This window comes from Geotrypetes seraphini, chromosome 14, assembly GCF_902459505.1.
Source record: "Geotrypetes seraphini chromosome 14, aGeoSer1.1, whole genome shotgun sequence".
NCBI lineage: Eukaryota > Metazoa > Chordata > Amphibia > Gymnophiona > Dermophiidae > Geotrypetes > Geotrypetes seraphini.
Genome location: NC_047097.1, coordinates 62,263,105 through 62,286,602, shown reverse-complemented (window position 1 = coordinate 62,286,602; position 23,498 = coordinate 62,263,105). Strand labels below are relative to the sequence as shown.

At 43.1% G+C, this 23,498-nt stretch overlaps 1 protein-coding gene across 4 annotated transcripts in view; it reads left to right on the top strand.

Moving 5' to 3' along the window:
* The window catches only part of LOC117348365 (pepsin A-like), a 42,912-nt gene that overhangs the window by 7,800 nt on the left and 11,614 nt on the right, over positions 1–23,498 (top strand). For 3 of the 4 annotated variants that reach the window (XM_033920416.1, XM_033920414.1, XM_033920415.1), the window contains exons 2-6: positions 8,288–8,441; positions 12,072–12,189; positions 14,039–14,157; positions 17,479–17,666; positions 22,921–23,037. In XM_033920416.1, coding sequence (XP_033776307.1) covers positions 8,436–8,441; positions 12,072–12,189; positions 14,039–14,157; positions 17,479–17,666; positions 22,921–23,037 — 548 coding nt within the window. In that variant the 5' untranslated portion in view covers positions 8,288–8,435. The remainder of the gene's footprint in view (positions 1–8,287; positions 8,442–12,071; positions 12,190–14,038; positions 14,158–17,478; positions 17,667–22,920; positions 23,038–23,498) is intronic. The other variant, XM_033920417.1, reaches the window with a different exon arrangement.

The window sequence follows — 23,498 nt, the reverse complement described above, 5'->3', positions numbered from 1 at the left end:
ATTTTTAACCAAAAACGTCTTGGAATAAAAATGTTTTTAATTTTGTTTTAAATTGTTTTATATCAGATTCGTAACGTAGATGAGTAGGCAATGAGTTCCACAAAGAAGGGGCAGTAACGGCAAAGTTATTGGAACGCAGTGTATTGATTGATTTTAATGAAGGTATAACTAAAAGATTTTGGGAAGTTGAACGGAGAGATTTTGATGTGCTATATGGAATTAAAAGACTATTAATTAAGTCAGGTTGATTATTCAGTCTAGTTGTAAGTGTTAAAAGTAAAATTTTGTAGCTAATCCTGTGTTCGACTGGTAACCAATGAGCGTTAATTAAGAGGGGGGAAACGTGATCATATTTTTTTGCCCCACTAATGATCTTAATAGCAGTATTTTGGATGATAATATTTCCTCTGCCATTACCTGCCTCTCTAATATAACTTCCTGTGGGTGGGACATGGCAGAGAAAAGGTCAAAGGCACCCTGTTTTCATCTCTGCCTCTGCCAACGTGTTTTGAGGATCATGGAGAGGGGAGAGAGGCTGGACTTACGGGAGGTCTGAGGAAGGGTGGAATGCCGGACTTGTAAGGTGGAGGGGTTGAGCTCAAGCAGCCCTTACTGTTGGACGGCCCTGGGCATTTTGCCGGGCTAGCTCAATGGAAACTACATTCTTGATTGGGGTTAACAGTAAACTAAACATATCTTATAAGTAGCCCACATTGATAATTCCCTCACCCCTTAGTTACATAGGTGGAGGAACATTAAGTACTCACATGATCAAAGTAAAATAAGGCCATGAGATGGTGGTTTACTAGGGATTTTTATTATTGTGGATTTAGCTCACACAATAGTAGCTCAAGATGAGTACACTAGATGTTTCCCTCTTCCCTGATGGTTTATATTCTAAGTTTATATTTGAGACAATGGAAAGTTATATGACTTGGCCCAGATCACAAGAGGCAGCATCAGGATTTAAATTAGGCTCCCCTTGCTATCAACCCAATGTCAGAACCACTAGGCTGCTCCTCCACATTAAATATTAGAAGCGCTCAGAAATAGGCTGCATATACTCTTCAGCACTCCATTTAACTTGTCCATGAAGATGGGAGAGGGGGGGAAGAGAAGATATGGGTGGCTGGAGGAGATCAGTCATCATTTTGGTGCAGGCAACTATAAAAAGGCTTCAGTAACAGGCAGAAAAAAAAAAATCAACAAAACTATGGAAACAACAGTAAAGGAAAAACATTCAGAACTTGAAACAAAGGCAAGATCCTCTCAGACAAACTTGATCGAGTTCTTTAATGAGGTGACAAACGCGGTCGACCAGCAAGGTGCAGTGAACGCTGCCTCTCTGGACTTCAGTAGCTCTTTTGAAACTGTTCCATATAAGATGACTGGCAAACATGCTGGGCGGTATGGGAGGAGATGGAAGGTTGTGTATTGGATAAAGAACTGGCTGAACGACAACATAGAAGGTGAAGGTCAATTGATTCAGGGGGAATTCTATTACTTGGTGTAAGGACTGATTCTTTCATTATCTTTAGTAGAGACAATGCGCAAGGATTGAGGGGAAATACATTGGTAGATGATACAAAAAAATTATGTAAAGAATAGATGAGAGGGTGAAAAAAAATGAAACGGGATTGGAATAATCTGGGAAAATGGCTGACAGTTTGGAGAATGAATATCAGCACTAAAAAGTGTAAAATCATGCATTTGAAGTGAAAAAAAAAATCCACTTGCTACATATTGTTTAAAGGGCAAGAATTGTAAGTGTTTAAACAAGAGATAGTGATGTGTTTTGGTTTTTTTTTTACCTGTAATTGAGGTTCTTCATAGACAGCAGGATAACACAGCCATGTGCTGACAACATCCGATGACTCCTAGCATGAAATCACCCTCCCATAGCCCCAAAACCTTTGTTAGACTTTACTGGGAATGTGTGGATTCACGGTGGCCTCCTGCCTCAGTTTGTTACAAATCTGTCTGATGGACTTTTGCATATATGGGATCACCATACAACAATGAAGCCACACAATATGGCAACTGCAAAGTTGAGGGTTGCCTTCTCTGATGGTCCCCACCTCCAATGTCTCTAATGCAGTATTGGGCAAAATATTAGCAGGGCTATGGTCCAGTGGTTCACCCCTTCTGCTACCCATGAGTGTAAGGAACCAATTAACCCAAGGAATCTAAGAAGGGACAAACCAGGTGGCACCTACCTCACAGGGTATTATAAAAAAAAACAAAACCCCAGGAAGAAGCCTGAGCTCATCTATTTAAGATCTGGATCAGCTTCCTAGTTTGTTGTGGGATGGAGGGAAGGATGCACAGAGCTCAATAAATACCGTGTTGGGAGCAATTTTAATTTGCAGGATGATGCTGAGTACAATAGCATGCAAATTATATGCATGCTATTTGTGTGAAGCAGCTCCGGTAAAAGGGGGAAGAACTGTACCTGGTGCTTGCTCACAAGAGCAAAGGGTAGGCACAACTCTTCAGAGCAGGCCCTGTAGTTCCTGTAGGCTGCTCCTTCCTCCTGCTGAAAGCACTGCTTTTCCTTTGCCCAGCTGATCACAGCTTGAGAGCCAATCAGCTGAACAGGCAGGTGGAAGCCATGATCAGCTGAGCTGGCAGGGGAAGCCGCGATCAGCTGAGCTGGCAGGACTCATCAGGGCTGCTGATAAGCTGAGTTGACATGGGGAGAGCAGAGCCGTGATCAGCTAAGCGCTAGCTCAGCTGATCGCGGCTCTGCTCTCCCTGTGCCAGCTCAGCTGATCAGTGACTGGTGAGTCCTGCTGGCTCAGCTGATTGTGGCTCTGGAGCTGCGATCAGCTGAGCTGGAAGAGGGGAGAGCAGGTGCTGCTGGCTCATCTGTGGGATTGGTTTATTATTATTTTTTTGGCCCTAAAATGGGCTCAGTTGTTGTGTGTGTGTTGTATGCGCTGGACATACAGATACACAACACACACACAAACAGCTACCGGTAGCTCCTGACTTGCCAGAAAATCTTGCCTATAAAAAGTGGGCATTCTGTTTTAAGCATTATACTAAAGATGCTCCTTGTAGTGCATTTGCATAGGGTTCTCGGTGGCTGCTACCAGGATCAGTAGTAGCCACTGAGAACCCTTTTGTGCGTTGGAGGCTGAGCTTCCTTGCAAGTAAGACTGTCTTTAAAAGCTTTTAAGCATCTGGGTTGGAGTGGTTATATCAGCAAAGGGTCAAGTCCATAGCTTAGGGGTAGAATTAGATGCTGGATTAAGTTTTGAAAATCATGTATAGTTACTTTATTTTTTTTAAAAAACCCAAACCCCAATTTCTATTCCGCACTATCTACCATTCTGGACAGCTTACAAGCAACATACACACTCTTACAACGTACCACAACAATCAAAATAGAATTAAAATATACAATTGTAACCGGCCTTGCTGAAAGCCAGTCTTCAAACTTGCAAATCAGTACTCATGAATATGTTTGCAGGAAAAGAAAAGCCTTCACGTGTTTCCAAACGGTATTAATTACATCAATCTGTCTTAACTGCTGTGGTAAGGATTTCCATACTGGATCAACAATCATAAAAGTTGCTTCTCAGTATACTGTACATCGCTTATTTAAAGGAAGGTACTTCAAGGAATCCCTTTCCAGAAGATCTCAAACTTCTCACAAGTTTGTGAATACTTAAAAGTTGAAGTTCTTCCTTCTGTTGCCTTCGTCAGATTAAGATACGTTTCTATACCATGTTCAAATCATCTGAATATAGGTCTTACCTATCTCAGGGGGAGAGGGGGGAACATCTTATACTGAAACTTAACAAGTAAAATGAGTAATTGCTGGTTAGTTGCCTTCTGTATGAATATTACTGTTGGGCAGACTGGATGGACCACACAGGCCTTTATCTGTCTTCATTTACTATGTTACTTTTCTGATTTGGTTAAGTTGCTCTTTGCCTGTTGTATCACAGACTGTTGTAATGTTCTATTTCAGGGATTACCAGCTAAGAACGTAAAGGAATGATTCCCTAACCTAGGACTAGATTCACTAAACTTACCTTTCCCATTCAATCCGTGGGCGATCCGTGGCCTGGCAACCGATTCTCTACCAGTCTTCATGCAAATTAACCCGATCAGAGACACACCCCACACCAACCCCACGGATCGCTGCAGAGCGATCCTGACGCAAGCGCAGACCATCTTCTTGCCTGTAGAAGCGGTCCACGCATGCGCTTGCTCTCCGCACAAGGGGAGGGGGGGCTTGGCCAGAGGTAAAGCGAGCAATCCCTCCTATGCCTGGTCGCAAGGATTTGGGGGCAGCTGTCAAATAAATGTTAGTGCGGCTCCGCAATTAACCCGCGGGTTACAAACACGGGCTTGCAGAGAGGCAGGGTGCTTTTTTGATAGTTTCAGGGATGCAGGGCTGGCATTTTAGGTTGGCAAGGACATGAGCGACTGGTTCTCGGCAGTCGCTTCTTTTTTGATTGGCCATCCCAGTCGGTGTTCCTGAATTTGTTTTGTGAATCGCTGCCTTCCTATTTTTGGATGCCCTTCCCCTCGTTTGCATTCGCGGATTGGGAGGAAGGTTAGTGAATTGGGTCAAGGTCGCAAAGTGGTCGAGACACGATCAGTGGGCTTAGTGACTCTAGCCCCTAGTCCTGGAGGCACCCCGAGCCAGTCAAGTTTTCAGTATATTCATAATGAATATTCATTGTGGATAACCTGAAACCCTACTACCACTGCTATTTATCATTTCTGTAGTACTGAAAGGCGTGCTCAGCGCTGTACATTCAATATGTAATAGACGGTCCCTGCTCAGAAGAACTTACAATCTAATTATGACAGACAGAACAAATGGGAATTAAACTGTATTGTTTTGTTAAGATTTTGCTATTTTTAATATTGTTTTTTTTTATACCCGCCCCTCCCCCCCTTTTATCAAATTGCGCTAGAGGTTTTTAGCGTGGGCCGGCAAGGGAAGTGCTTCAACGCTCATAGGAAATGTATGAGCATCAGCATTTACCGTGCCAGCCCATGCTAAAAACCTCTAGCGCAATTTGATAAAAGGGGCTATTGGTGTTGTTTTTATGATCTTTGTCTGATTTATTTAACAATTGTGTTTGTTTTGATTTCTTTGTCAACCTGACTATGTATGTTTTGATGTTAAATGTTCTGGTCTTTATTGAGGGGACAGGGAAAATAACGAAATAAATAAGAATGAAACTCTGATGGCGGGGAAGGGGTAAAACGCGGACCTCGCAGATCTAAACCCACACGTCCTTAAAAATCTGAGGTCCGTGCCGCTTGTAGTTAGTTTCTGGCTCTGACAGACCTCGGTGACAATTTAGCGCTGACGGATCCGTCTCAGCATAGGGAGGGGAAAGTATTAGGCTCCGTCAGCGCTAAAATGTCACCGAGGTCTGTCAGAGCCAGAAACTAGTGCTAGTGCTGGAGCGGCTCTAAAACGAATCCTTTAAACTGGTTTCCTGCAGCCCCAATAAATCGGCTCTGACAGACCTCGATGACATCGTAGCGCTGACGGATCCTAATACTTTCCCCTCCCTCTGCTGAGACGGATCCGTCAGCACTAAATTGTCACCGAGGTCTGTCAGAGCCAGAAACTAACTACAAGCTGCACGGACCTCAGATTTTTAAGGACGTGCGGGTTTAGATCCGCGAGGACCGTCAGGTCCGCGTTTTACCCCTTCCCTCTGATGACCAAATACATAGATGGAAGGAAAGCTTGAAGGCTGAACTTTATTTCCTCTGATAACGAAAGGCGGAGAATGACTCAGGCTGGGCTTTATTTGTGTTCTGGAGAGCAGAAAGAGGTCACCTTTCCATATGCTGGGACGTTTGTTTTGTTCAGATAAGTTAATCTGTTCAACTTGAACAAGGCCGGGACTGGCTGAGAAAGTTGAGTCCTATCAGAGTCACCAAGATCAGGAACTTTCCATTTCTTCTAAACTCTTAGAACTGCACAGTGAGTCTGATAGCGAACAGTTTATTTTGATTTCCTATTCACGTCATTGGCTCAGTGTGATGCTCCATAAAAGCGGGATCTGGATAGTCCCGGTTGTCGCCCCTCAACCACCCCTACCCCTTGCCCCACTAACTAAGAATTCAACACACACTCAAATATGGAAAAATAGCCACAGCGCTTTTTATTGATCAATAATAACCAAATAACATTGCATATAGTAAGCATGAATTAACACATTAATCATCAATTAACATCACCAAGCTCCTCCCGAGCCACCAGGTATAGATAGCAACATATTGCCCCCGACCCCGCCACATCAGCAAGAGTCTGAGGGGTGCCATGATCACCTGACCCCCAAGGCTCCCAGCCGGCCCACCACTCATCACCGGATGAGCCCCAGCACCCAGTAGCTTGGAAGATCCACCCTCCCGAGCTACCATCACCAGCCTACAACATGGGCGGACAGGTGGGTAAAAGCCATCCTGGAGGACCCTGGAAGAAGTCGGGTCCTCCAAGGTCTCGGCTTTAAAACCACGCCCCCACATCGTCCGTCACTCCCTTGCACCAATCCCCCTTACAGCCTCTCAGCGGGAAAATTCCCCTGCTCAATCCACTCTACCTACAGCCCTCCCAGCACACACACACCCCTCCACTGCCAGCTTGTCTCAACAAGCGAAATGCGGGCCTCCCAGTCCCGTGTTACCCTACGCCCATCGAGACAAGCTCTAGGGCTACACTTTCTTTCATTCCCAGGGTTTTCAGAATAGACAATTACAGTACAATAAACTGAACACATCCACTTTATAAAAAGATTGTTGCTATACTCTATTAATGAGCCTGATATTTAGAGAAATTTAAGCAGGCGGGAGAAGCTTAAATCACAGTCTGCTGCCCAACTGCTGTTATTCAGTGGCTCTAATATTCAGAGCTGCTGAATATTGTCTCTGATTGCCCATGTGGAGTGGTCAGGCACTTCTGTAGTACGGCCCTGCCCCAACATAGCTTTTACACTGGGACTGAGACCTTCTGCCTGCAAATGGGTACTGATGCAGCAGGGTGAGGAGCTTGGAGCGCCACTGGGACCGGGGCTGCACAGTCGGGCACTTAGATGGGACATAGTCACCGAGGGCCACATAAAACCACCAGGTGGGCCGGATTTGGCCCCCGGGCCTTGTGTTTGACATGTGTGGTGTATATAGTCACAAGTGACGCAAAACGCGCCATGTTGCGGCAAAATAAAATGCTTTCCTCAAGAGTGTTATAGGGTCCTTGGCTGTCTTATATATGAAAACATAAAAGTCACCTAAAAATCCAAGTAGTTAAGAGGCTGTAAACAAACAGCACAGCTCACAAGACTCCAATGTAGGCTGGTGTCATGACAAACTGGTACATCCGATCTTCTGTTCCACAATCTTTTTGTTGTTTTGGAGGTATAGAGACCTATATGGTCTGAGGACAGTATCAGAAAGCTGTCAATTAGAAATTGTCTTACACCCCCCTTCCCCCTTTTAGTACGTCACTGTAGAGGTTTCTACTGAGGCCTGGAGCGCTAATTGCTCTAACGCTGCTCCGACACTCATAAAATTCTCTTGAGCGTCAGAGCATTTAGCGTCCCAGGCTGCGGTAGAAGCCTCTACTGTGGCTTAGTAAAACAGGGTCTTAATTTTCAAACCCGTTTAAGGAAAATTAGAGCTAAGAGTTTGACATTTTTATTTTTGTCTCTCACTCCCTTCTTTTTTGGGATCTTGCCAGGTACTTATGACCTGGATTGGCCACTATTGCAAACAGGATACTGGGCTTGATGGGCCTTCGGTCTGTCCCAGTGTGGCAACTCTTATATTCTTATGTTCTCATGTCTCTTTTGATCTTTCTATTGTTAATTGCTCTAGGCCAGTGGTCTCAAACTCCAACCCTTTGCAGGGCCACATTTTGGGTTTGTAGGTACTTGGAGGGCCTCAGAAAAAAATAGCTAATGTCTTATTAAAGAAATGACAATTTTGCATTAGGCAAAAACTCTTTATAGTTTATAAATCTTTCCTTTTAGCTAAGTCTTAATAATAATATTGTCATTTATAGCTAAAGAGACATATGATCAAGAAACTGTTTTATTTTACTTTTTGATTATGATAAACATACCGAGGGCCTCAAAATAGTACCTGGTGGGCCACATGTGGCCCCTGGGCCAAGAGTTTGAGACCACTGCTCTATGCCTATCAACCTCCACTATTATTCTCATTGCCTCTATTGTTTTTTATTTTTTTCTTCTTCTTTTTTTTCCCCTGGTTTTCTCCCTCACCATTTCTTCTCTCTCTTTCTCAGGGTCCCTCTTTGACGTGGAAAGTCTCTAAGGCAGAACCTGAAAGAACATGGCCTTTTGGCCAATTAAATAAAGAAGAAACCTTATAAGCCCGAAACCAAATACTTTCTGACCTTAGCCCAATTATCCAGCCAGCTACTTGAGAACTATATGGATGTAAGTAATTATCACGAGTAAAACAGTGGAAAAAAAGAGGCTGAATCTGGATGCCTAAAAGGCAGGTTATTAAAAAGGCCAATGGTGTGAAATGATATATTGGGACCCAACATGTTCCGTGTTTCGGCAATTCATGCCTTCATCAGGACTCCAGATATTCAGGAATCGCATAAACTACATATGATGCTATGTTGATATGTGGAATCTTTGACCTCACTTTTTTTTTTCTTAGCCTGTAAGTAGTTATCAGTCGTGCTCGGTATTTTAAGAAAGATTTTCAATGCCTTATTCAAGTTTCCAAGTTTTATTTAAAATTTGATAAAACGCTTACCAAACAAATTTTTAAGCGGTTTACAAAAATAAAATATACATTTAAGACCTTAAATGACAGATACACACCTGGACGTACTTGACTGGGGAGGGAAAAAGGTGGAACTACAATTTGTCAGGTAAAGCACATAGAAAGGGAAAAACACTAGGGAAAGTTATAAAACTGTATAGAGAAACGGGTTCCCTAAAAGTACCTAAACAGTAGATATGAGAAGAAAAAGGTAGGTCATATGGGACAAAAAAACTCATTATTTTTCAAAAGCATCTTTATAAAGAAAACTTTTGAGCAAACCTTTGAATTTCTCTAAACTACGAGGGTAGATGAAAATGTAAAGGCAAAATATATTTAATGGCTTTAATAGAAGTAACTGTGAGCAATTGAACATATCACTTTTCCACATAGTCCCCTTGCATGACAACGCATGAGAAGAAGTTTTTTGGCTGCTCCCCTTTCCTTTACTTCATCATGCTTTGTCTTTTGCTCTCTGGATCACAGTGATGCACCCATGTCTTATTACTGATGACACTTCTCTCCAGAATACTCGGATCTTCTTCTTATCGTCTCAGGAACTTCCACACGCTGTTGCTTGTGCAGATCTTTCCTGTATCCCAAGTCATCATGCATTATGGCAAATGCAGATCCACAGCTGATATCCAAATTTGCAGCCCATTGAGACACCATTATCTGCCGGTCTTCTCTATTCAAGGCATCCGCCCTATCAATGTACTCTTGTGTGTGCGATGCTGATGGGCGACCAGAACAACCTTCGTCAGTTACACCTGTTCTTCCCACTTTAAACCCTTTTACCCACCCATAAACCTTTCGTTGATGCATGGTGCTATATCCATACGGAGTCAATATCTGATGGTGAATTTCCACAGGTTACTCTCCCTCTGCCCAAAGAAAGGGCACTATTGCGCATTGTTTTTCGACGGTGCAATCTTGCAGTGGAGCGTCCATGTTTATGACCTCATGGCTGCCACATGAGTAAAGGCCGAGTGCTGCACTGTGCATGGATGAACTGTCCTACAAGCAATATACGAGTACATATGTTGCATTTCACTAGCTCTGTTCTGGTTATCGTGTAATTTCACAATTGCCTTTAATTTTTTATTTGCCCTTGTATGCAACAGAGGAATATCTGTGCTTTGTCTGGAAATCCCATAAACACAAAATAGTGTTTGTTGGACTATAATTCATAAATATAGTATGGCTTATATTCCATAGGATAGCAGTTGCATAAAGCTATAAGATACCTTATTCTTATAATCTAATACAAATTTTCAGCACAATTATCCTTTGGAGTCTGAATACTGAGAATGCTGTCATAACATTATGTGGACAACTTTCTCATATAAAGATAACTCTGCTATTTTTACATTCAGACAAATGCTTAAATTATACAGAAAGCTGTTGAATGTGGCCATTTTTCTTATAACATCTGTCCTGCTCCTGGATCGTCTCTAATCTGACCCCACCTTGAATGGATTCATTTTGGCTATACAGCAAATTATACAGCAAAAATATGTCTGTTGTCCATATAAACACTTTCTTAAACCTTACTGTGACCAGCAACCAGTGCTGACCAGATACGAGCTTTTGAATATCGATCTGTATAGAAGCACATAATGGCCACCTGCTTGGGTTACCAGATTTTCCGTCTGGAAAATCTGGATCCCTAGACCCGCCCCCAGGCCTGGCCAGTTCAACCCATCCTCACCCTGTTACGCCCCAGTCCCGCCCCCCACTGCCTGCCGGGTTTTGAAAAGCCATCTAGATCCCCGGACATGTCCTCAAAAAGCTCAGAACAGGTTAAAGGTTGACATACATAATATACAGTACAGTTAACAGGTTACAATTTGCCATAGTTACAGAACAAGTTTGTTTGATACAAGTTTTATCCTAACTTGTCACATACTAGGGATCTAATACCAATATATATAATACAAAGTTTGCAAGATAAATTTGGTATAGTTACAGTGCAAGATTTATCAATATAAGTTTTTATCTTAATGTGACACATACCGAGGGTCTAGTACCAATATACATTAATATTTCTTTGTAATCTATTGGCCTTAGGCAGGGAAGTTAAGTGAAGAGGTTTTTATTGCTTTCCTATAGTTCAGGAGTCTTCAAGAGATCTGATCTGTGGGGGCAGTTGATTCCAAGGTATGAAGTGGGAGCAGGAACGTCGTTTGGCAATTTTCAGTTGAAGGGCATGACCAGGGGGTGTTTTGAGGCGTATTTCATCCTGGGAGTGGCAGGAACTGTCAGGCACATATGGGGGGAGCGTAGTTGTCATATAGCCTGGTGCAAGGTTTTGAACGCTAGCATCAGACACAACATTTGACTAAGGCAGTGTGTCGCAAACTTTCCGGCCGGCATCACACTAAAAGCAGTACCCTGGCCATAGGGCACCCGGAAGTGTGCGGTCGTCGACGCTCTGAGGCCCATCTGGCTGCTTCGGTGAATGGATATGGGAGGAGGGGAGGTACGGAGAGACGCCGACGAGGAGGAGAGTCATCCATGCCGGCTGCCTGCCTTCAGGACATGCCTCTCGCTGCGAGAGGCACGTCCTGAAGGCAGGCAGCCAGCACGGATGACTCTCCTCCTCACCGGCGTGTTGCGGCACACCTGAAATCTCAGGAGGCACACAGTTTGCAATAAACTGGACTACGGGTAACCAGTAAGCTGACAATAGAGTCTGGCAGACAGGGTTGCGGGCATGGAGGGTTTTTAGAAGCCTGATCGTGATTGCCATGTTTTGTACACTCTGGAGACATTGTGAAAAAAAACACAAAACATAAGAACATAAGAATTGCCGCTGCTGGGTCAGACCAGTGGTCCATCGTGCTCAGCAGTTCGCTCACGCGGCGGCCCCCAGGTCAAAGACCAGTGCTCTAAATGAGTCCAGCTTCACCTGCGTACGTTGCAGTTTAGCAGGAACTTGTCTAACTTCATCTTGAATCCCTTGAGGGTGGTTTCCCCTATAATAGACTCCGGAAGAGCGTTCCAGTTTTCTACCACTCTCTGGGTGAAGAAGAACTTCCTTACGCTTGTACGGAATCTGTCCCCTTTTAACTTTACAGAGTGCCCTCTCGTTCTCTCTACCTTGGAGAGGGTGAACAACCTGTTTTTATCTACTAAGTCTAGTCCCTTCATTATCTTGAATGTTTCAATCATGTCTCCTCTCAGTCTCCTCTTTTCAAGGAGAAGAGGCCCAGTTTCTCCAATCTCTTATATGTTGCATATTGCTGTTTGTAAAAGGTTTAATGACACTATTTTCCTTTCTACAATAGATTGAATACTTTGGAACCATAAGTACTGGGACTCCACTCCAGTACTACAATGTGCACTTTGATACCGGATCATCCAATCACTGGGACCCTTCTGTCTACAGCTCCAACCCAGCCTTCTGTACGTAATGTCACTCAGCTCTCCAGCCTAACTATGTTTTTAGGACAAATCCTCAGAATAGCATTTAAATCTTGTTAAAAGACGAACTCCCTCCTTTACAAAACCGTAGCGGGGCATTTAGGGCCGGCCAGGGCGGTAACAGCTCCTGTGCTCCTAGGAGTTCCATGAGTGCCGGAGCTGTTACCGCTGCGGCTGGCACTAAAAACCGCGCTACGGTTTTGTAAAAGGGAGGGAAAATGAGCTATCAGAGTAGCTCAATCAGAGACATTAGTTAGTCCGATAAAAAAGGTATCGCCTTAATTCTGTTTGTTTGATGTTTACATATCTATTTATGGAACAAGAGGACATGGACTGAAGCTAAGGGGAGATAAGTTCAGGACAAATATCAGGAAGTTCGGCTTCACGCAATGAGTGGTGGACACCTGGAATGTTCTCTCAGAGGAGGTTATTGCGGAATCGACCGTCCTAGGATTCAAAAGCAAACTAGATGCGCATCTCCTTACGAGAGGCATAGAGGGATATGGGTGACAAAAAATTACTAGATAAATAACTGCAGCAAAAAATGTTGCAAAAATGTTATAAGCCAAGTGGTGGAAATATCCTTTGAAAAACCATTTAAGTAAAGTGGAGAAAAAAGTGGACGGAATAGGAGGGGATTCCCTGAAGCAGCCATTCGTTGGTGAAACAAGTGCCTTGTTGGATTTGTCTTCACTTCAATGCCAGAAATGTGACTGTAGGAAGATCGTTGCATTTTTGGATCGCGGTCCTGGCTTACATCAACAGCTGTGGAGATAAGTGTAACCTTCCTGAAGGTTCTTTTTCCTGTTCCCTGTGCACAGTGGTGAAATATTTTCCTATTTTGAAAGATTACATTTAGAGAAGTAGTGGAGTTTTTTTTTGCCTATGATACAGATTAAGAACGGCTAAAAATCTTATTGGGTTGCTGTCTGCATATAAAACTAGTTGAGGCTTTTTTCTCCATTTTACTTAAATGGTTTTTCAAAATTTCCACCACTTGGCTTATAACATTTTTTTGCTGCAGTTATTTATCTATTTGAATTGTTATTGCTAGTATTGTTTCTAGTTTGACTAAAAATTACGCCAGGTGTACATCTGGCAGGGCCTCCGCATGTGCGGATCATCGGACTTGATGGACCGAAGGTCTGATCCGGAGATGGCACTTCTTATGTCAGTTTTTGAACTGTGCATGGGCCAGAACTTGTTTTAGACATGGCTGGAGCCCGCAGGAAAACCTCACTGCCTCCTAAGGACCACATCCACTCTGTGGTCCTGCAGATACTTTAAAACTACTCCTCCCTCACTTGGCAGGGAGGTGCATTTGGTCATTTGGACTACCAGGGAATCCACCTGTGGCAGAGCAAACATTTTGTTGGACTTGCTAATCTACGGTATATAAGTAAAGTATATAAGTAGCATGCCGGCTGGCCTAAGCTTTAGGACGGATAGGAGCTGGCCATTCTGTATGTTATCTATTCGCTCAATCTGCTGTGCTGTTGTTTCATGGAAGCTGTCTTTTGTCTATTACTGATAAACCTATATTATATATAGCAATTGGGTTGTTGCGAGGTCATATTCTGAAAAGGTTAGCAGCTCCAGCACTGCAGTTTTCAATCTCCAGCCTTGGCATGGGCCACCCTTGGCATCTGTGTTTCCCAGTCACACAAGTAAACATGGGTGCCCCTGGTGCTGACTCACGCTAGAATTCTAAAACAAAATTTTGGCGCCCAGATGCTGTTATTGGAGCACCTGAATTGAGGCTTGGATTTATAAGAATTGCCACCTAGGCGTTGACGGCATGGAGCTCACATATCAAACCTTCTCTCCACAGCAAACCACAGCAGCTTCAATCCTCCGCAATCCTCCGCCTTCCAGTCAGCCAATACCAGTGTTGTTGTTACCTATGGCACAGGGAGCATGACTGGAGTCCTGGGCAATGACAATGTACAGGTCAGTAGAGCAGAAAGCCACTTTCTTAAAAGGGGAGAATGAATAAAATTAATAGAACTAAAGTTGTATTATTTACCTTTTCTAGTGGTACACGAGTCAATTCTATGACTGAACAACTTCCACTAGGAGCACAGTTTCAGCCTCAGAACAAATTGTATAATTTATCAGCTATATTAGTTTCAAGTTTATTAAAATTTTGATATAAAAGCAATGTCAAATATTTACAATGCGTATAACAATAAAAGTTTTTGGGGGACAAAATAAAACAATTTATACAAATAGACATACAATTGATGTACATAATTAATTAGTGATATTAGAAGGCCTAATGTTTCTGATCGAGCTACTGTAATAGCTAATTTTGTCTTTGAGCAAGATTTAGTGAAAGATTAGGATAATCTTTCTGTTAATCTACTACGGATTCCATAAGTGTGGTGATTTATCCTTTCCCTTGAATTGGGCTTGCAGAGTGAGAATAGCTTTGAGCACCTCCCCAATAGAAGCAGAGCCTCAATCCACATCTCAGTTAAGTGCCAAAGCAATTGAACTCCACTGGAACTAAAGACAAAAAAGGAGGGGAACGGAGAAACTCCCCACAAACAACAAACAATTCTGGTTTACTCTGCAACTTATAAAGCAAGAATTAGAACAAATCAGCATAACAGCTAAAAAACAACCACAGAGAAACAACTTGCTGCATGCAACTGGCACTAACATCAAAGAAGCCAGAGACTGAGGAATACACTTACTCACACAGAATCCCTTGGTGATTAGCCGTGTGGCTGACAAGAGAACTCCAGGCCTGGAACACAGAAATATCTGAGGCAGAAAGCAGGTGATATAGAATAGACTGTACTTCCTGGTTCCGCTCTTCGGCTGAAAAAGCGATTGGCCCTCAAAACCGTCACTGGTCTGTCCCAGCGCTGCAAAGCTAGCAACCATTCCCCCAGGTCCAAGAACTGTTGACTTAGAAATTTTCACTCTGGCCATGTGAGCCATGAAAAGAGCCTGAAGGTGGGCTTCTGCCCACTGAAAAAGCATCTGATCTTCCAGTCGCATGGGGGTGCTCCTTGTGCCCCCCTGCCTGTTGACATATACCACCGCCGTGGCATTAAGGCTTCTTCCAGAGCTTTCAGGTCCAGACGAATGGCTCTGAGCTCCAGACTATTTCTTTTGATGGGCGTCCACTGGTCCTGAACCGAGTGATCCCCGCAATGAGCTCCCAAGCCAAAGAGGCTGGCATCGGTTGTGAGAGTTATCCAGTCTGAGATCCGGAAAGGCATGCTCTTGGAAAAAGGCGTGTCCTGAAGCCACCAGCGGAGGCTGATCTTCACAGCCTTGGTCTATGAGCGCTGCATCTGAAGAGGATGTTTCTGCGGAGACCACTGGGACAAAAGAGAGTCCTGTTGAAGTCACATATGGGCTCTGGCCCAGGGGACAACCTCCATTGTGGCTGCCTTGGAGCCCAACACCAGAAGGTAATGCTAAGTAGTCAGAGATTCCATTTCCAAGAGACAAGATCTGGCTCTGGAGCTTCCATTTGCATGGCTTGGGAAGAAACACTCGGCCACAAGCTGTGTCGAAGAGAATGCCTAGGTACTACAGCCTCTAGGAAGGTGCCAGATGGCTCTTCCTGAAGTCCAGCCCAAATGCTGGAGCAGGTCCACTACTTGATGTACGATCAGCTCGCATTCCTGTCTGGATGAGGCTCTGATTAGCCAGTTGTCCAGATAGGGATGAACCTGAATCTCCATGCGCAGAAGGTGAGCTCCCACCTCCACCTTAACCTTGATGAACATGCAGGGGGCTGTCTCCAGTCTGACCAAGACAGCCGCAAACTGGGAATGCTGCTGAAGTATGTGGAACTGCAGATATCTTCTGTGGTCCAGAAAGATGAGAATATGCAGATATGCTTCCATGAGGTTCAGGGAGACTAGAAATTCTCCCAGAGCCATTGCCACGATGACCAAACGGGCTGTCTCCATGTAGAAATGTGGGATCTTCAGAAACACATTCACTGCCTTGAGATCTAAAATGGGCCTTCAGTCCTCTGTCTTTCTTTGGTACGATGAAGTATCTGGAATATCTGCAGAGAGTCACTTGCAGAGAAAAAAAATGAAGTGTGGACTGTGGCTCCGCCTCTATAGCGGAGGTGCTCAAAGTTGTAAGTATTCTAACTCTGCAAGCCCAGTTCACAGGAAGGGATAAATCACCACACATACAGAATCCGGAGTAGATGTAACAGAAATGCTATTATGAGGATTTATTATAAAAACTTGGGGACTTTATTTTGTGGACGTTTATGTGAATAAGTCAACTCAGGAAAGGGGAAAACATTTTTTGCTTTTGAGAGAAACTAAGAAGCTGGGAGCCACTTTTTTACTGAACCTATCCTTGCATGTGTGTGTTGAAAATTTGGAGGTTACAATATGATTTTTTTCAACCTGAACATCTTAAATCCTTTATAGATTTAAAGGGGTTAACCAGTGGTAATTTACGAGCCATATGAGTTAAAGTGACTAGTTGTAAACCTTTACTTTAATTATTTCTTCTGTATAATCTCCTCTATCCTCTATCCAAAAAAGACCTAAATAAAGCTCATAAATTAACAAAAAAAGGTTTTTTTAAAGTTAACTTCACTGAAATAAAGGAGAAAGGAAGTTGTTTCACTCCAGCGGGTCCTGACGCATTTCGCCAGTGGCTTCCTCAGAGAACCCCCATTTGCTGGCTGTAATCAAGAGTAAAACTTCTCCTCTGCTCCCAAAATTACTCTTGAGTTTTAAAAAAACTTTTTTTGTTAATTTATGAGCTTTATTTAGGTCTTTTTTGGAGTTTGTTCTACACTACTAAGTACACTTGAAATTTTGTTAAAGTCTATTTCATCCCCTTTCTACCAAATGAAGATGGTGCAATGATAGACGATTGAAAACACTCACAGGGGAGTATTCCCCGATTCATGATTTTCTCACCGTTACACGGTTCTGAGCACCGCTTTGGTTACAAAGGCTGAAAGTCATAGTTCCTATTTTTTGTTTTGGTGTTCAATATATATGGTTGCCATTAAAATGAGTTTGGTTTGAAAACCTGGCTTTCTCTGCTCTTACTAGACCTTCTGGTATCTGTCCTCTGACATTCTCCTCCTTTTTTGGTCCCCTAAATCTTTAAAGAATAGTCATAACCACTTCGTCATGCATGTACTGTCCTGGGAAAGGCTATTCCTTACTATACAATATGCTTCTGAAGCTCATGCTGTGTTATTAGTGAGCATTTGGGACTTAGAAAAGCATGAATAAAGAGAATGGTTGGTGTTTGTCCTTATAGGTTGGAGGCATCGAGGACACCAACCAGATCTTTGGCCTGAGTGAGACGGAACTCGGCTCTTTCCTCTATTACTCTCCCTTCAGTAGAATCCTGGGTTTAGCTTACCCCACCATTGCCATCCCTGTCTTTGATAGCACGTGGAACCAGGGCCTAGTGCCTCAGGACCTGTTTTCCGTCTACTTGAATTCGTAAGTCTTAGCTGTTTGGTCTATCCTGATAGGGATGAAGGATTAGTTTCACATTGAGAAAGATCTGTTTTGGGAAATTTCCCCTGGCTTCATATCCTGGTGCATTTTATAACCTATACATTTTTTTTTAATTTAATAAATTGGGAATGTAGGGTGGTGGTAGATGAGAAGAAGTCATATTTCTTATCATAAGCAGGAATCTGATTCAGGAACAGTTATTGAAATTTGAAGGTATAAATTTATAAGGCGCTTCCATTGTATTTTGACAGTGAAAGATTTTACAATTGGTGTTAAGTGCACATGGAGAACGCTTCAGGTTGCCCATTTTCTCTCTCTCTCTCAGTCTCTCACAAGGGGGCCTCATTCAATATTTACTTTTTACCATGATGCATAGGAAATTCATTTGTCAGAAGCCATTTCCATGGATTAATGACTTCTTTGAAAATTGCCTATGGATTACATCATACATGTTGGGCCTGATTCTATAAATAGCACCTAGAGGCGCATCAGCGTGGTTGTCAGTCAATTATGTGGCGCCATTTATAGGATCATGCCTAGCAGTGCCTAAGTGGACTGAGATTAATTCAACATTGTTTCACCAAAGAAAACTTTCAGATCATGGTTTAGTCACTCGTACTAGGCCAACTAGGTTATTGCAATGTCCTTTATGTAGGATGTAAAGAAAAAAACTACAAACCATTCAAAATGTAGCAGCCAGACTTATTTTCTCAGCAACCAAATATGACAAAGTGATACCCCTGTACTTTGAACTACACTGGCTCCCCTTTGAAGCAAGGTGTATTTTAACTATGTACACTGTTGAATTTAATCGAAATACTACTACCGGTGCCTACCTCGGATACCTAGCAACGCCTAAGTCTACCAAGCCTATTCTCCGCCCCTAACCATACCAACTTTTCAGGTAGGCATCATTAACTTCTGTAACGTTTTATTTTGTCTAAACCTAGGCTGTTTCCAAAATGCATACAAAATATACAAGACAATACATCTTAGAACTAAAATTAAGTTGTCTTCACATCTACACTTCTGTCGAACCTTAACATTTACACTTCCATAGCTACATCAGGCCCGGATTCTCTAAACGGCGCTGTTGGCGGCTATCTTTAAAGAGACCGCCAATTGTGATAGCTCCATTTAGAGAATCGCACCTCTGGCAAAGGTTGGTGCCAGGATTTTCAAGAGTTGCAGGGCACCTTGACTTAGCTGTTGGTAGGCACTGTGTGGATATTCACACACAACCCTAATTGACAATTAAAATATATTTTTTAAGTGGGTTTTTAATGGCGTGGTCAATTACCAATTTTGATTACAATCTTGGGATTACTAGTAAATTTAGTACTCACACTGTTGTTACTATCAAGACCAAGTACTACAATAAAGACTTATATCTATTGTATATAAATAAAATTAAATATGTGATATATTATGTGCTCAGTAACTCCACCATGGTCATATCAAAGGATACAAGACCATGATTAGTTAGGAACCATCATAGCACATGGTTCATAGACAAAATCGCGTGAGACAACGGCGCGCCGACAACTGAGCGCAAGGTTGACGGCGCACCGAAGAAAAGCACTATTTTAAAGGGTTCCGACGGGGGGTGATGGTGGGGAACCCCCCTATTTTACTTAACAGACATCACGCTGGCATTGTGGGGGGTTTGGGGGGTTGTAACCCCCCTCATTATACTTGAAACCGAACTTTTTGTCTGTTTTTTAGGGAAAAAGTTCAGTTTTAAGTATAATGTGGGGGGTTATAACCCCCCAAACCCCCAACAACGCCAGCGCAATGTCTGTTAAGTAAAGTGGAGGGGGGTTCCCCCCACACCCCCCGTCGGAGCCCTTTAAAATAGTGCTTTTCTTCGGCGCGCCGTCAACCTTGCGCTCAGTTGTCTGCGCTCAGTTGTCGGCGCGCCGTTGTCTCGCGCGATTCAGTCCCGTCACTTAGCACATTTCCGTTCTTTCTCCACCTGTAGATGTTATCAGGTTAAGATAATTGCAAGAATGGTTTATCTACTATATGGTCAATTACCACGCTATTTAACTCAGTAGAAAATAAATAAGTTCGGTGTAAATTTTAATTAGGTGTCACTGGAGCTTAATGTAGGTGTCATTTATAGAATCAGGCCCATTGTGGTCCCGCTGCACGTTATCCTTGTCACTTGGGGCTTAGAGGAGTATCCTAGTGGTTAATGCAGCAGCCGAGGAACTGGGTTCAATTCTCACTAAAGCTCCTTGTGACTCCGGGCAAGTCACTTAACCCTTCATCGCCCCAGGCACAAAATAAGTACCTGTATAGAACATGTAAACTACTTTGATTATAACCATATCAAGTCCCATTCCGTTTCTCCTCCCTCACACTAAGGAGAGACAGTCGTGGGTAGAGTTACCAGACATCCGGGAAAATCTGGGCATGTCCTCTTTTTCGAGGACTGTCTAAGTTCCCGAGCGGACTTTCCAAAACTCAGTAATTTGTCTGGGGTTTGGAAAGCCCCGACCTCCGGCCGTATCTGGAGGGCCTCTGAGCATGAGCGAATGATGTCGTGCGCATGCTAGGAGGCCTTCCAGATGTGGCCCGGAGGTCAAAGAAAGACAAAACTTTGTGGGGGCAGGGCTGGGGGGGCGGAACAGTGTCCAAGTTTCTATGTTGGAAAATCTGGTAATCCTATTCATGGGTGTGGGATGATGAAAGGGTTTGTAAAGATGGGATCACTTTTTCATTTTCTGAAGCAAATACATTTACCAGCAAACAAGTACAAATGTGTACATAAAGCTTTCCTTTTGAAAATCTGTCCAAATTCCAATGAGTTTGCATTTGAGTGGGCAAAAAAATTGCCTGATACATGATTTCCCTTAGAAAGATTAAAAATATTTATGACAAATCTGAAATCTTAAGCATGATTCTGACAAGCGCAATTTTGAGAGGAGTTTCTATGACCTAGAACAATCTTTATGTTGTCCCATTGTATGAATGTAGATGTTCTCTTTCTTTATTAGGGAAATTAGAGCTACATTTCCCTACATGCAAAGGGGCAAAATTAGGACTGACTTAACTTATCGCATGAGACTTTGGGTTTGATATTCAAAGCGATTTAGCCAGCCAGAAACAGTTCCTAGCTGGTCAAATGACTTGCGTGGGTCTTATCTGCTGATATTCAGTGGCACTTAACATAACATAAAAATGTATTTCTATACCGCAGTACCTTAGGATTTCTATGTGGTTTACAAAAGAAAATTGAAACATTGACAATAATTTAAAAAAATGACCTAGAAATTACAAAAATCTCTTAAAGAAATAGGTTTTCAATAATTTCCTGAACTGCTTGTAAGAGACAGAGCTAACTAACAGATTTACAAACTCTTTATCACAAGAACTGCCTGAAAAGATAGGAGTTGTTGAAAATAGCCCTTAAGTAAACGATCCTTTACCAGTGGAAAAGCAAACAAATTACAATTTCTTCATAGGCGTTGAGAATTAATGAATAAAAAATGATCCACAAGATAATCAGGAGCTAAACCATGTAAGACTGGTTAATGCCACCGAATATCACCACAGACCACGCTAAGGTGAAAAGCTGGCTATTTGTGGGCAGTCTGGGATGGAGTTGGCATTTAGGGCTCCTTTTACAAAGGTGCGCTAGCGTTTTTAGCACGTGCGCTAGCTGAAAAAATACCGCCTGCTTAAAAGGAGGCGGTAGCGGCTAGCGCGTGCTAAACCGCTAGCGCACCTTTGTAAAAGGAGCCCGTAATGTGATTAAGTGCCGCTGTTCAGCACTTAACCATCTCAACTGAATGGCCATATTGGGCCGCCTAAAACACAGCCCTACCTTTAAGCGCCATGGCAGTTAAGTGCTGAATATCGTACTTAACCTTAACAGAGATAGTCGTCTAAACCTGGATATTCAGTGTGGTTGCTCAGACGTGGCCAGGTATTCAAGGCCCACTTCTATAAATGGTGCCTAAATCAGAGGCATTTAAGAATGTGGCGCCTGGCGCCATTTATAGAATCGCGCCTAGTGGCGCCTAAAATGGACTTCTGCGCACCCTATTTATGTCAGAGTTTTCTTGGCCTAACTATCGGCGCCTAAGCCCACTTTAGGTGTCTACACACAAAAAACGCCCACAATCCGCCCCTACTTCCTGGTAGGGCTTTGGGGTAGGTGGCTTTGGGGTAGGTGCCTACCAAGATAGGCACTTGCCAGCCAATTAATTTTAATTTAATCCAATTATAAAGTGCTAATTGTTTATCAGCACCAATTAAGCTTTTTAAATAATTAAGCTAGGTGCGTAGATCGTCTAGGCACGCTGAACTAGGCGCCTAACTTGAGGCGTCTTTTAAAGAATCAGGACCCGAATGTCTAGGAATAACGCCAATGGTGGATATAAAAACCCTCACCATCACCAGCTGAATATCTGCCCAAGAAATATGTGACCTTCTTTGGGAAAAGGTGACTAAAGCAGCAGATCCAAAATGTTGAGAATGGCCAATTTTTGGTGGTGGGTCTGCAAATGTTACATTTGAACTTCTGTAACGTTTTATTTTGCCTAAACCTAGGCTGTTTCCAAAATGCATACAAAATATACAAGACAATACGTTGTAGAACTAAAATTAAGTTGTCTTAACATCTACACTTCTGTCGAACCTTAACATTTACACTTCCATAGTTCCGCCTCAGATATACATAACTTAGAGGCTAGGCCACAGGGGCCATGACCTCCCCTCAAAATTTTCAGTTGCTGATTTTAGCCCCTCCCTCCCACCTTCCTCCTGGTGTTATTCTTTAAATCTTCAGACTGCCACTGAGCAGCGTCAAACAGCAGGCCTGCCCCAGAACCCTTCATTCTTCTTCCGGGGGCAGGCCTGTTCGTGGTGCTGCACGGCGGCTGCTGAAGATTTAAAACTGTAGCGCCGGGAGGAGATGTGTGGGGGACTCAAGAGCTGCTCAGAGGTTGTACGCTAGGGTGGAGCTTCTGGGCCCTCCCTCCAAGAAAGCAGTGTTTCACTGCCTATGTTTTGTAATATAATATTATATGAAAGGATGGGGTTTGGACTGTTGTATTACAAATTGTTTTCTATGATAGAATTCATTAAAATTTCATTTGTTGTTTCTGGAGACTTTAGTCCCTTGTACTAGAGATGGTCACATATGATTGGTCTTTAGCCCAATAATGATTTATTTATATGATAAATGCAAAGTGTATTCTTATTCTTAAAATTGTATGCCCATTAGTAATGACCAGATTGGCAGTGTGGTGATCTTTGGTGGAGCCGGTGCATTGTATTACCATGGCAACCTTAACTGGGTGCCTCTCTCTGATGAAGGGTACTGGCAGATTACTATGGACAGGTAAGTGTAAGTGATGCTGTTGAAGTTTTACACCCCCACCCGCCCCCTCCGCTTGGAAATGGAGAAACGTCTATGCATCCCCCCAGGAAGGTCTCTCCTGTCAGAAACCGCCCGCAAACGCTCCTACAGCCACTTCATTTCCCAACTCCCCCCGCAACTCAGATCACAGAATTCATTGATGACCTTCCAGAAAGCGGTAAAGACCCTCCTCTTCAACTAAAATGACAACTGCAATCTACCCCTTCATCCCCTTAAATTCCCCCTTCCTTCTACCTTCTCCAGCAACCTGGAGAGAGACCTGGGAGTGATGGTAGATGCAACACTGAAGGCATCAGCACAATGCGCCACGGCCTCAAGGAAAGCAAACAGAATGTTGGGTATCATTAAGAAGGGTATTACAACCAGGACGAAAGAAGTCATCATGCCGCTATATCGTGCAATGGTGCGGCCGCATCTGGAGT